General features: G+C 47.5%; 1 protein-coding gene across 1 annotated transcript in view; it reads right to left on the bottom strand.

Moving 5' to 3' along the window:
- The window catches only part of USP18 (ubiquitin specific peptidase 18), a 137,360-nt gene that overhangs the window by 46,200 nt on the left and 75,987 nt on the right, over positions 1–15,173 (bottom strand). Inside the window, exon 6 of the mRNA XM_069228030.1 lies at positions 13,664–13,810. Coding sequence (XP_069084131.1) covers positions 13,664–13,810 — 147 coding nt within the window. The remainder of the gene's footprint in view (positions 1–13,663; positions 13,811–15,173) is intronic.

Raw genomic sequence — 15,173 nt, 5'->3', positions numbered from 1 at the left:
CGGTGGACGTCATCATTATCCGACAGTGCAGCGCTGCTGCCCCTCCGATAATGATCCCTTTGCCTCCAGCCTTTCCCTGGCGGCTTTCCCGCCAGGGAAAGGCTGGCGTAAGGGGTGCACCGGGGCACCCCTGGGGACTCCTGCACTGCCCATGCTCTTGGCATGGGCAGTGCAGGGGCCCCTGTGCAGTGCCCCATCGCGCAGGTCACTGCCCGATTTACGGACAATGATCTGCGCGACGGGTGCAGCTGCACCCGCCGCACAGAGACAGTGACGCCGGCAATGTCCCGGCCATGCATTCCTCCGGGCTGGTGGGCGGAAACAATGTTTCCGGCCATCAGCCCAGAGGAATGTTCTTTATATGGCCGGCAGGGTTCCGGGGGAGCTGGCGGTCAATGGAAAGACCGTCAGCAGGAACACGGCGGTTTAAACTGCCGTGTTCATAATGAGGGTCATATTGCTGGATTGTACTAACAGGGCCGATCATCTGGCTAAATCCCCAGGAATGCCACAAGATATTCTTACCTGCTTACACACTTATCGCTAGAAAGAAGCAATCATGGCAGCAGTCCGAGATAGAACCACTGTGGAATTTGAGGGCAACAAGATTGGGCTGTTTCAAGACCTATCTCTGATCACCCTACAACGCCGCAGAGTACTCTGACCCATCTTGGACTTCGTCGGGGAGCAAGGGGTTTGTTACAAATGAGGTCATCCATTTCGTTTGACTTTTGTTTGGAATAAAGAAACCAGGAGTGCCCACTTGTTGGAGAAAGCCCGCTCGATACTTGACTTGAATAATCACCGAGAGGGGGGCGGTGCTGTATTCCCACAAAGATAACCCACAAAAACTCCAGGCTTCAGCAAGCCCCACTGATCAACTAAGCAGCATGTCCAGAAATCCTCAGACATGGAGAGCCATAAAGAACGTGAAGCGCTGTTGCGTCAGTTGCAACAACAGAATAATGCTTCTGAACCGGACTCTGATTTAGGATCCTCTCGGGTTGGTGACCTGACACCTGCGGGACCTTTACTGAGTGCTCTTCACATTTGCGTGCCTCCTTGCCTCCTCAATGACAGGGAAGGACTGTTCGTGCCATACCGATTGACAGAGAGGAACCTTTGGAGATATGGGGCCAGATGTAGGTAGGCTTTTGCACCTCGCAAACGGCGAAAAACGCCGTTTGCGAGGTGCAAAAGCCCTCAAGCGATGCAGAAACACATTTTGCGAGTCGGAACCGACTCGCAAAATGTGTTTCCGACTCGCAAATAGGAAGGGGTGTTCCCTTCCTATTTGCGACTCGCACCGCGATTTAAGTTGATTTGTGACCGCGAAAGCGGTCGCAAATCAACTCGCAGTTACCATCCACTTGAAGTGGATGGTAACTCATTCGCAAAGGGGAAGGGGTCCCCACGGGACCCCTTCCCCTTTGTGAATGCTCACAAAATTATTTTTTCAGAGCAGGCAGTGGTCCTATGGACCACTGCCTACTCTGAAAAAAACCGAAACAAAAGGTTTCGGTATTTTTTTCTATTTGCAGCTCGTTTTCCTTTAAGGAAAACGGGCTGCAAAGAGAAAAAAAAAAACTGCTTTATTTAAAAGCAGTCACGGAGATGGTGGTCTGCTGTCTCCAGCAGGCCACCATCCCCGTGAGTGCCTAGACTCGCTATGGGGTCGCAAACTGCGACCCACCTCATAAATATTTATGAGGTGGGTCTTTGCGACCCCATAGCGAGTTGCAGAAGGTGTCTGAGACACCTTTCTGCATTCCAAATTGCGACTTGCAATTTGCGAGTCGCAGGGACTCGCAAATTGCAAATCGCAATTTGGAATCTTTCTACATCTGGCCCATGGACCCTTGTTTGGTAGTTTGGTCCCCTGGAAGGGGAATATCAAGTTGTGTTATTGTTTGGTTTTTCTCGGTTTATTCTCACGTGACAAGCCTCTTCTTATTCTACATGCACCACACATGCCCCCTTTCCTGGGTCTTACACGTGCTACTTCTCTAGTCAACTCTTAATCAGCACATACCAGTGGCATCTCGCAGCAAGCAGAAGGGGCGGGGCAGTGCAGGGGGGAGGGGGAATCAAATTGAACGTAATTTAAAAAAAACACTTACCTCCACCGCCACATCTGCTCCTCTGCTGGCTGCAGTTACAGGCTCCCAGCCTGCCCTGCGCCAATCCTGACGCTGCTTGGAGCAGCTTTAGGAATGGCTGGGAGAGCCCAGCAGACTGGGAGACTGTGCAGGCTCTCTCCAGCCCGGCAACTGTGTTGCTGGGCTGGAGAGAGCCTACTGTGCATGTGTGTTTGGCCGACCGGAGACCGCCGGCCAAACACACATGCTCTCTGAGCTGGAGTGCTGTGCATTTCCCCTCACTGCTCGTCAACCCCAATGCCCCATGCCTTTTCCCAAAAAATGATAATAAGCACAGTTTATTATAGTTTTTTGGGAAAGGGTTTGCAGCTGCTGGCAGGGGAGAGACTCTCCTCCGTCCTGATGGAGGAGTGTGAGAAAGTAGCCTCTTTCTAGCCTTGTTACCCCCACTTTTGGCCTGTTTGTGAGTATATGTCAGGGTGTTTTCACTGTCTCACTGGGATCCTGCTAGCCAGGGCCCAGTGCTCATAGTGAAAACCCTATGTTGTCAGTATGTTTGTTATGTGTCACTAGGACCCTGCTAGCCAGGACCCCAGTGCTCATAAGTTTGTGGCCTATATGTATGTGTTCCCTGTGTGATGCCTAACTGTCTCACTGAGGCTCTGCTAACCAGAACCTCAGTGGTTATGCTCTCTCTGCTTTCCAAATTGTCACTAACAGGCTAGTGACCAATTTCACCAATTCACATTGGCATACTGGAACACCCTTATAATTCCCTAGTATATGGTACTGAGGTACCCAGGGTATTGGGGTTCCAGGAGATCCCTATGGGCTGCAGCATTTCTTTTGCCACCCATAGGGAGATCTGACTATTCTTACACAGGCCTGCCAGTGCAGCCTGAGTGAAATAACGTCCACGTTATTTCACAGCCATTTACCACTGCACTTAAGTAACTTATAAGTCACCTATATGTCTAACCTTCACCTGGTGAAGGTTGGGTGCAAAGTTACTTAGTGTGTGGGCACCCTGGCACTAGCCAAGGTGCCCCCACATTGTTCAGGGCAAATTCTCCGGACTTTGTGAGTGCTGGGACACCATTTCACGTGTGCACTATGCATAGGTCAATACCTATGTATAGCGTCACAATGGTAACTCCGAACCTGGCCATGTAACATGTCTAAGATCATGGAATTGTCACCCCAGTGCCATCGTGGCATTGGGGAGACAATTCCATGATCCCCCGGGTCTCTAGCACAGAACCCAGGTACTGCCAAACTGCCTTTCCGGGGTCTCCACTACAGCTGCTGCCAACCCCTCAGGCAGGTTTCTGCCCTCCTGTGGTCCAGGCAGCCCTGGCCCAGGAAGGCAGAACAAAGGATTTCCTCTGAGACAGGGTGTAACACCCTCTCCCTCTGGAAATAGGTGTGAAGGCTGGGGAGGAGTAGCCTCCCCCAGCCTCTGGAAATGCTTTGATGGGCACAGATGCTGCCCATCTCTGCATAAGCCAGTCTACACCGGTTTAGGGATCCCCCAGCCCTGCTCTGTCGTGAAACTGGACAAAGGAAAGGGGAGTGACCACTCCCCTGACCTGCACCTCCCAGGGGAGGTGCCCAGAGCTCCTCCAGTGTGCCCCAGACCTCTGCCATCTTGGAAACAGAGGTGTTGCTGGCACACTGGACTGCTCTGAGTGGCCAGTGCCAGTAGTTGACGTCAGAGACTCCTTCTGATAGGCTCTTACCTCTCTTAGTAGCCAATCCTCCTTCCTAGGTAGCCAAACCTCCTTTTCTGGCTATTTAGGGTCTCTGCTTTGGGGAATTCTTTAGATACCGAATGCAAGAGCTCACCAGAGTTCCTCTGCATCTCCCTCTTCACCTTCTGCCAAAGGATAGACCGCTGACTGCTCAGGACGCCTGCAAAACCGCAACAAAGTAGCAAAGACGACTACTGCAACCTTGTATCGCTTCATCCTGCCGGCTTTCTCGCCTGTTTCCTGGTGGTGCATGCTCTGGGGGTAGCCTGCCTCCTTCTTGCACCAGGAGCTCTGAAGAAATCTCCTGAGGGTCGATGGAATCTTCCCCCTGCAACCGCAGGCAACAAAAGACTGCATCACCAGTCCTCTGGGTCCCCTCTGAGCACGACGAGTGTGGTCCCTGGAACTCAGCAACTCTGTCCAAGTGACCCCCACAGTCCAGTGACTCTTCAGTCCAAGTTTGGTGGAGGTAAGTCCTTGCCTCCCCACGCTAGACTGCATTGCTGGGTACCGCGTGATTTGCAGCTGCTCCGGCTCCTGTGCACTCTTCCAGGATTTCCTTCGTGCACAGCCAAGCCTGGGTCCCCGACACTCTAACCTGCAGTGCACAACCTTCTGAGTTGTCCTCCGGCGTCGTGGGACTCCCTTTTATGACTTCGGGTGGACTCCGGTTCACTCCTCTTCTAAGTGCCTGATCCAGTACTTCTGCGGGTGCTGCCTGCTTCTGTGAGGGCTCCCTGACTTGCTGGGTGCCCCCTCTGTCTCCTCATCCAAGTGGCGACATCCTGGTCCCTCCTGGGCCACAGCAGCATCCTAAAACCCTAACCGCAACCCTTGCAGCTAGTAAGGCTTGTTTGCGGTCTTTCTGCATGGGAACACCTCTGCAAGCTTCTTCACGACGTGGGACATCCATCCTCCAAAGGGGAAGTTCCTAGTCCTCTTCGTTCTTGCAAAACACCAAGCTTCTTCCATCCAGTGGCAGCTTCCTTGCACCCTCAGCTGGCATTTCCTGGGCTCCTGCCCACTCTCGACACTGTCGCGACTCTTGGACTTGGTCCCCTTGTCTTACAGGTACTCAGGTCCAGAAATCCACTGTTGTTGCATTGCTGGTGTTGGTTTTCCTTGCAGAATCCCCCTATCACGACTTCTGTGCTCTCTGGGGGTTGTAGGTGCACTGTACACCTACCTTACAGGGTCTTGGGGTGGGCTATTTTTCTAACCCTCACTGTTTTCTTACAGTCCCAGCAACCCTCTACAAGCTCACATAGGTTTAGGGTCCATTCGTGGTTCGCATTCCACTTTTGGAGTATATGGTTTGTGTTGCCCCTATACCTATGTGCTCCTATTGCAATCTATTGTAACTTTACACTGCTTGCATTACTTCCTTTTGCTATTACTGCATATTTTTGGTATTGTGTACATATATTTTGTGTATATTTGGCATCCTCATACTGAGGGTACTCACTGAGATACTTTTGGCATATTGTCATAAAAATAAAGTACCTTTATTTTTAGTATATCTGTGTATTGTGTTTTCTTATGATATTGTGCATATGACACCAGTGGTATAGTAGGAGCTTTGCATGTCTCCTAGTTCAGCCTAAGCTGCTCTGCTATAGCTACCTTCTATCAGTCTAAGCTGCTAGAAACACCTCTTCTACACTAATGAGGGATAACTGGACCTGGCACAAGGTGTAAGTACCTCTGGTACCCACTACAAGCCAGGCCAGCCTCCTACAAGGAGCCACTCCTGGCACCTACCCTCATTTAACCCCATGGTTAAGATTTTAAGCCTGAATATCCTTGGCTTTAATGCCCCTGCAAAACGACTGGCACTGCTCACTTTCCTCAGGGACTCTGCCTGCGACTTCTGCCTCCTTCAGGAAACACACCTGACCAGAGCGGACTGGATGCGCAAGAAATCCCGGTGGTTTAACCGCCAATACTTCTCATTAGGATCAGGGGAAGATGGCAGGGGTTCTTGGCCACTCACTTTCCAGGGAGGGTAGCGCAAATGCAGGCGGAGCTTCCGGGCTGATTGCTCTCCCTGCGGCTTGAGATGGGGGATTACAATTTCATGCTTGCTACCATATAGGCCCCGAATGACCAGCAAGAGGCATTTCTCTGTGAGGCAATCGGGAGGGTAGTGACCATTATAGACAAAGACATCTGGCCCTTCTGGGAGGTGCAGTATTGGACTCTTCTCTGGACAGATCAATACACAGGGTGAGGCAAACGGGAGCACTTTCCCAACAGTGTCAGTTATGGCTTTCTGAAATAGGGCTAGCAGATGTGTGGAGGCAGCGCAATCCTCAAACGAGGGTGTACATCTTTTTCTCTGTGGCGCACCAAACATATGCTCGACTGGACTTTTTCTTGACCACCTCAGGCCTCACCATACACTCGTCGGCTCTCAACATTGGGGCAGCGGCCCTCTCTGACCATTCCCCCATAACAATAACTCTTCAACTATCTTGAGAAGGACCCCAACTGCGTACCTGGCGTCCAAACCACAAGCTCCTCTCTTACTCCACCATTGTCACTGAGATCTCTGAAGCACTACGGGATTACTTAGACATTAACGATAACTTTGATACCCCGATTGCCTTGCTTTGGGAGGCTCTAAAAGCCGTTATTTGGGGTAGATTCATTGCAGTCGCCACCAGCCTTAATAGGTAATGGTGGGGAAAATGCGCACAGTTGGAGAGGGCAGTAGGGGCCTTGGGAGAGACTCAAATCTGCACCGGTTCCCTGAGAGTACACCGCCAACTAACAACACGTAAACAACTAAAAGCCTTAGACTTAGACAAAGCAGAGTATGCTCTCCTGTGTACAAAACAGAAATTTTATGCGGGGGAATAAAGCAGGTCACTTGGTGGCACTGCGGCTCCAGGCACAAAATATCCAACAGAGGGTCCCTGAAATAACTCCACAGGGCTCTAGAGTCCAGCAGGATGGGCATATTGTGCACCAATTAGAAAACATTTACATTGTGCATCGTACCCACCTTTTTTTCTTTTAAATATGGATGCCAAGATTTTCACTAGTGTGCCGGCCTTCTATTTAGCCCCTTATATGCAGGGCCTCATCGACCCAGATCAATCCAGGTTTGTTCCAGAGAGGGGATACTCTCTGCCACTTAATCGACAAGGCCCACCAAGCACACCTTCTCACTTTGATGCTGTCGGTTGATGCCGAAAACGCATTTGACTGTGTGCATTGGCTGTACCTCCAATATGTTTAGGCCAGATTCGGAATTGGCCCTCGGTTCAGACGATGGGTTGGATGCAGCTGCGCCAGCCCTAAGGCACAGATCAGGGTCAACAGAATGTTTTATCGGCCTCTGGAGAGAGCTCATGGCACCCGTCAAGGATGCCTGCTATTTCCACTGTTGTTTACCTCATAAATGGAACCCTTTGCTGAGCGAGTGAGGCAACACCAACTTATAAAAGGTATCCCAATGGGAGGTCGGGAACATAAACTGGCCTTATATGTGGACGATGTGATAATGATGGTGATGGAACCAATTTCATCCCTGCCACATCTTATGACAGAAATGGAGGATTTTGGGAACACATTTGGATTGACAATCGATTTTCAGAAACCACAAGCCCTCAATGTCACGATCCCATAGGTGGAACCAGCGACCTTGGAAAAGCTTTACCCATTCAAATGGAATTTCCAGGAGGAGGGGTACTTAGACTTTATTCTACCCTGGAGCTCATGAAAACTATGCCTCATTACTTTCCAAGGATAAGGCGGACCCTTTAGTTTGGAAGAGGTACACTTTGTTATGGCTGTGGTGCTTAGCTGCAGTCAAAATGACCTTACTCCCTGGGCTTCTCATATCTGCCCATTCATGTCTTGGACAAAATACAGCATGCGATAAGTGACTTTATTTGGGCAGGCAGAAAGGTGAGAATAGCAAAAAAACAGACATACCTACGACAAGGGGGGGGTGCCGCATCTTGTGAAGTAATACTAGGCTGCTCAACTGAGGTATATGGTGGAATGGGCCAGGACGAGCACTGAAAAACACTGGTGCTTCATAGACCTAGCTATTGCCGGGGTGCACATCTTGAAGATACCCTAGCTGCCCAAGTTACACAGACCTGCAGAGTGTACATATCCCCGGTGGTGCGGGCAACATTCTGAGTATGGGACAAGGTTCAAAATTACACTTTTTGATACAGAAGGGATCTTGGACTCTGCCCAAGTATGGGAAGACTATGGCCTCCCCACATCGGACCTCTGGCTGTTTTTGGCTAGTCGCCACTGGGTGTTACAACCTCATGCTAGCAGACCACCCACTCTCTTTGAAAAATGGCTCCTTACATGCCAATCTGACAAACGCATTCTCTCAGACATATACACATCCCTGCTTACCTCCACTAAACCTACTAAAACACCAGCACAGTGGAGGTGGGAATATGAATGCTAAAGGGAGTTCACCGCACATGAATGGCAGAATATTGTACATCAAGCACAGGCGTCAGCATGCAGAACATCGGGCAAAGAAATGTTCCTTAAGTTAGCCCACTATTGGAATTATACACCAACGCAGGTGGCCCAATGGAAACCGGGAGAGGACCCTCACTGCTGGAGGGACTGTGATGAAATTGGCACTCTTACACATCTATTCTGGCACTGTCCTAAAACACTGAGGTTCTGGAAGGAAGTATTAACTGATATTGATGGCATGTATGACACTGAGACACCCTGATTCCCCAGTTACATTTTGTTGGGCCTTCCCAATGCCTTTACTTACCCCTGGAATTCAGCAAGAGGGCGGGCTATAATACTAGCTATAGGAGCGGCCAAGCAGGTGCTGCTATCCCGGTGGAGTACTGATGTCCCTCCAAAACGTATAGATTTTCTTCACAAATTATGGAAAATTCTGGGGATGGAGAAACTAAAGGCAGTAGTTAGCACACCCTACCTCAATTCAATAAAACTTGGGCCCCATGCATACAATTCACATTGGGGGAATTTCAGGAGTTAACGTACCCCATCTACCTGCGCATCTTAAGACTCACTCAACCCACCTCTACATGATGAATGACTCTCAACAAGACCTGGTTGTATAATCACTCCTCATGAGTGGGATATGTGTTATAGCATTTACGTGGGCTGTCGATTATACCTTTGTGCCTTTCCTTATTCACTTCTTTTTCCTTTATAATTATTGCTACCAAAGTATCGATGTCATTGACACTCACCGGCCAATGGTTGTAGGTGGCTTTGTTGTATTGTGGGTAATAAATGTAATAAAAAGCATTAAAACTAAAAAGTAGGCTTTGAACTGAGCTTTTTGCATTGGTTCAAATTACTGTATGCAAATTTATGAACACAGGTCAGATCTTGAGGCGTGGTATCAGACAGTTAGACTTTGAAGAGGGGCATCTGGTAGGAGTGTCCCCTTTAACCATTACTGTTTGCTGTCTTTCTTGAGCCCCTGGCAATATGGCTCAGGGAGACAGAGTGGGAGTGGATCCTCAGGCTGGGAGATGTGACATATGTGGTGTCCTTATGTGTTATCTACAAGCTGGTTTATCATATGCAGATGGAAATGTCAGTCCCTGTTCTGCTAGATACACTTGAAATGTTGTGTCAGGTATCCGGTTTACAAATTAGCATAGACAAAACAATCATCTTGCTGTGGTGGCCAGCGAAGGCACAAAACAAGGAACTGAATGAGGTCGGTCTTAAATGGGAGAATGAGAGGTTTCAATACCTCAGGGTACAGATACCGCATACGATTGAAAAACAATACCAATTTATTAGGGGACGTGTGCTGGAGGAGCTTTGGTAAAGTTTTGGAATACACTTCCTCAGTCAATAATGTGGAGTGTGGCCATAACAAGGATGGTATTCCTTCCTTGCTGCCTATATGCGCTACAGACCTCCATGTATGGGCTTCTACAAGCTGTTTTCAAAGAGCTTGACAGCCTGCTGTTCTCACTGATGTGGGCTGGCAAGCAGAACATCGTTAAGCTACATATCCTGAAACTGGCTAGGAAGCTCAGAGGACTGGACCCTTCTGACCTGGAGCTCTACTACTGCACTGTGCAGCTCCAGGATGCAATGCAGTGGTGTGATGAGGGTAATTTGCAGAAGCGGCTCTTGAGTGGGCTGGCGCAGGAGGTGGTGGCACTGATAAAAGGAAGGAATACACCAAACACTCGTCTGCATATTGAGCATTAAACATGACTGGCATGGTAGGTGGCAGTGTAGAGGGTGATGCAACTCCCCCCATTCTCCAGATCCCGTGACATAAATTTGGTACAACCCTTTACAAATGTCAACAGGAAAAAGGCTATAGTACAATGGAGGGGGGGGGGGCGCTGTTGCAGGCTGGGTGATCTCTGCCTTTGTGACCGGCTTATCTCTTTTATGGATGCACAGAACAATTTGGTGTCAAGGTAGGTTGATAACCCTTGTCTATAAGGCTCTTGTTAGAAACTGGGTTGTTGGCTGCCTGGGGTATGAGCCCTGGACAAGTAGCAACCACAATCCTAGTCAGAGTAAGGTACAGGCAAACCCTACATTAACCTGTGCTCACCCTTCAAATAGTGAAAATACCACACAAAAAAGAGTTCACCAGGTTAGAAAAATGGATTTGAATTTAATAAATAAAATACCACAACAACAAAAATCCAATAAGTATAACTGGAGATACTGAATTTCAAAGATTTAATTAGAGATAGCACCAAGAAGCACAAAGGGTTATTGGGCACATCCAGTCGCGCTGGACTGGGACAAAGTGAAAAGTTCAGGCCAACCGCAATGGAGCTTGGCTGGCTCCAGGGACCCAGCTTAGCTTGCTGAGCCAAAAGTACCTTAAATGTTTGTTGCAGAGTGTTGAGTGGATCCTCGTTTAAGATGCGTCACAAAGCTGGGTGATTTGTTGGTACCAAGATGCAGTGAGGCTGTGGTGCGAGGTATTGTTGCATCTACTATCAGGATTCTGTAGGCAGGTCTTGTGATTTGAAGACCAGTGTCAAGGTGATATGTTGGTTCCAATGAGCTGTGAAGCTGCAATACTGAGTTTCGTCGGCGAGGCTGCCATTGATGGGAGAGGCGGGGAGCTTGCACCAGGGAAAGCATTGCACAGTGCCATTTCCAAAGGCGATGTGATGAACCCAAGATGCGGGCTGCAGCAGCGATGCAAGTCTTTTGCGATGGGTCCAATCCACTTAACAGCACTGATGCACTGGTTCTGCTTCAGGATGCGCTGTTCAGCCAAGGAGATGTGTTGGTTCTGCTCGGGGATGCATCGCTCAGAATCTCTAGAACTCATTTACCATGGTTGGATTATTCATTATCTTCACCATGTTCATTATGCTGGTAACTTTTCCTTGTTTCATCTGCCTAGTTGTTGCAGCTCATTGTCTTTATGCATGATTACGATTATTTCAATAAATGTATTGAAAATGTTACCTCTTATATCTCTTGTGTTTTGCCTGGGCATCCATGAGTAATACAGTGATAGGGTGAGATCTGTTTCCATGACTTCCATGGGGAGTCAGAGTGTCAAGTTCAGGTTGCCACAGTTACCTTCCACCCCGGACAAGGTTGGGGGTATAGGTAAGGCACTATGGGTTAGCCAGCAATTGGTCCGACAGTTTCCGATGGTGTGGAAGGACTCAGCTTCCCACATTCTGAAGTTCAGCCGCCCTAAATATGCAGTTCTATTATTTTAGTAGGAACCACTAAGAAAACAACTTAGATCCACTTCCAAGGGTCCAAGACTGGGGTGGCACCACTTGGCAGGGTAGACTCACAGATGGGAGAGTCCAGGTGCAAAACCAGGGTGGTTGTAAGTCTTTTATGTCCTTGAGACGTCAGATTAGGAGGCTCGCCAGCTAGCCCTTGAAGTCACTCTGGGTTCAAGTGATGCAGGTCTAGTCCTTCTCACCCAGGCAGGGGAACAGCAGGCAGCACAGCTCGGCAGGATTCTGAAAAGGCAGCAGTCCAACAGAGTGGGAGTCTTCCAGCAGCACAGCAGTTCTTCTTGGCAGGGTATTCACAGGTACAGAAGTGTACTGAAGTGGTGGTGTCTGAGGTCTAGTAGTTATACCAAGTGGTGCCTTTGAAGTGAGAGAGACTTCAAATGCTTGCTTTAAATTGCACAGGGGGTCCTGCCTTCCTGCCCTGGCTCCAGTTTCACTACAGTTGGATATGCAGCCCTTTGTGTGGGGACAGGACACAGCCCATTTAGGTGTAAGTGAGGCTAGATCCAGCTCCTCCCTCCCATCCTGCCAGTAGTGGCCCATTAAGTCACACCTAAGCTCACATTGTATGTGGCTGTCTAGGAGGAATACACAAAGCCCTGCTGTCACCCACCCCTGACATGTGATCAGAGAGAGGCAGCAGGCACAAAATAGCTAAAGTAAGAAAATGCCAACTTTCTAAAAGTGTTTTTTTCTCAGAATTTTCACTATGAGTTAGGATTTTAAATTGTGATTCCAATGACACCTAACTTGAATGAATTATCTCTTGCCATTTGTAAATTACGCTTATAAAATGTAGTAAGGAAACTCCAAGATTATCCTATGAGAGAGATAGGCCTTGAAGTATTGAAAAATGAATTGAAGAGTGTTTCACTACCTAGACATGTAAAACTAAAATGTACAAGTGACAAAAGGTTTATTTTGCCAGGACAAAATGGCAGTTTACACTGCACACACATGCGCTGCAGTGGCAGGCCTAATACATGGTTATAGGGCTACTTAAGTGCGTGGCACAATCAATACTGCAGGCTTACAGGTAGCATTTAATTTACAGTCCCTGGGCACATGTAGTGCACTTTACTAGAAACTTTTAAGTAAATTAAATATCCCAACTGGGGATAAGTCAATACTATCATGTTAGGAGGAGAGAGCACAAACACTTTAGTACTGGTTAGCAGTGGTAAAGTCCTAAAGCCAAAAAAAGGAAATTCAGCAAAAAAATAGGAAGTTTGGGGATGACCCTGCAGAAAGGGCCATTTTCCAACTGTTCTGAAAGAGGACAGGTTAAAGACCCCCCATGAAGGCAAGACAGTTTATGGATGGGGTGAGAAGGAGGAACAGTTTTTTGTATATGATGTCTGTAACGTTCTGGATAGCTGTCCTGCTGGGGGAGAGGAGGGGTTCGGCAGTTGATCACAAACTACTGTATTAACTGTATTTCCATGTCATGGCAATGTAGACATAATTGTGAACTCTTCTATTCCCGCAAAGTTTTTGTTTTCATTTTGCAAAAAGAACACAAATTTACAGGTTCTTAAAAACAAGGCTTGAAGTAAACTGAGGAAATGTTATATTTTGTTAAGAAAGTGCTGTGATTTTTTGCTTGAAATCTGTACTGTCGAAAAAATATACTCTGTGGTTTTTGTATGGATATTTACATGTCCCTAGAATGTAATAGAGGACCTGCGAATGCAAGAAAGCACATTTGCTAGGCTATGTTGATCAAAACCAGGTAGGGTTTAACTAGCACTGCTCCAGTGAAATGGAACAAAACAAAGAACTGTAAAGGAAGTTTGAAGTTCACCTAAAAGGAAATTTTTAGAAAAGGATCAAATCATTGTAGGGTGTCAGGCTAACACATGTTTTAACTGTGGTTTTGCTATCTTCCCAGAGGCAGGTATTGCAATTTTCCATATGCTATTCAACTACTCACACCAATCAATCTCCGCATGTACACACATTCAAACACACACACACACACACCCACACACAGGCAACAACAAGAATTTTAGGTAGCACATAGAGCAGATTCAAAGGGAGCAATAGCGATTGGATATAGCAGGTGTTCCCTTGGTCCTACCAGTGATGTTGGCCTTTTAAACCTGGGATCTGTGAGTGGAAGCGGCAGGGCGATCAAGTTGCTGTCCCTCGTCTTTTCCTGCGTACATTTCAGACACGTCAGGTATTCCTGGATGTGGATTGTGTACAGTGAGCTCAGTCTTCCAGCCTACAGAAAGAAAATAGAAGGAGATCATAAGTTGCTCTGGGACAGTGGCCCATGTGAGCACATTGTCATTAAACTCAGGTTAAGTGCTGACTCGTGTGGTCAAGGTCAGTGGCGTTGCGTGGGGGGTGCAGGGGGGGCCGGCCGCACCGGGCGCAACATCTGGGGGGGGGCGCGCTCGCACTTGCGAGTGCTAAAATCCACGGGTTAGGGGGCGCAAATTACTTGCCTTGCCCCGGGTGCTGACAACCCACGCTACGCCACTGGTCAAGGTGTGGCTTCAATGGTGACAGTGACATTTAGCTAACACCAAGACATGGTTTGAGAGTTTGGTTATAAACATTGTCACCACAATCCAGAAGGTTTGAAACCTTCTGCCTTAATTGCTTAATAATTATCAAATTGTCAAGTGGATTTTGTAAACAGAGCCTTTCTGTGACACCAGAGCATCATGTTGCTTTATATAAAGAGGATATAATGATGTAGATTGTATGATCCATGAAGCTGAGAGATAAATAACATCTCTCCTAATCGTGTGGTAGTTATTTGGTTATCACATACAGATCCCCTTAAGGATCACAATAAATAAATAGATATGAAAACATGGGATTATGGGATAACACTGTATGAAATTGTCATCTCATATTTTGAGAGATACATAGTCATCTGATTAAACATCAATTCAGAACTCGTGAGCCGAGAAGGAAGTACATTTTCTCAAGAAAATATGAAACATAAACTTTAAAATGACTTTTCTAAGCCCAACAGCTTGTGTCTTACAAATAGGATACTATATAATAGCAAATAAATTACAGTTCTGCAAGGTAATGCCCCCTAAATACAACTGAACATGATTTTAGGGACCATAAACAGTGCTTTTTAATATGATTGCTGGGGACTATAATCACATCTGTGACAGTCCTGACCCTCCAGTGCAAGTTGTGTGACTTTAATGAACACAGCATGAATTCCTATAATGGGACTTCAGTCAAGACTAGGTGACGCATGAGAGAAAGGTCTTTTCTTTCATACAGGTATCCATTTTCCTAAGAAGAGTGTGATGGTTCTGAGAATGGTGGGTTGTCCTTGAGAAGTGCAAGATTTCTGTAAACTTAATGATGTGTCACTGAGTTCTGCAACGTTGCAGGGTGGCCAAGGTGAGAACTGTATGATTCAACATGAACTGTGTACAGTGAGTGAGGACAGAAACATTTTCCTAACTTTAAGAATACATTTTAAATTTCTGATTACTCTAGATTCACATACTGTGTATTCTATGGCCGAATTGTGGTCGGGCTTAAAAAAGCGCCTAACCGCACATTGTAACTGCAGTTAAGTGCCAGGTTGGCCAAACTCTCGGTCCGCT

Source organism: Pleurodeles waltl, chromosome 4_1 (genome assembly GCF_031143425.1).
Source record: "Pleurodeles waltl isolate 20211129_DDA chromosome 4_1, aPleWal1.hap1.20221129, whole genome shotgun sequence".
Lineage (NCBI taxonomy): Eukaryota > Metazoa > Chordata > Amphibia > Caudata > Salamandridae > Pleurodeles > Pleurodeles waltl.
Note: the sequence above shows the minus strand (reverse complement) of the source record. Positions and strands in the feature narration are given on the sequence as shown.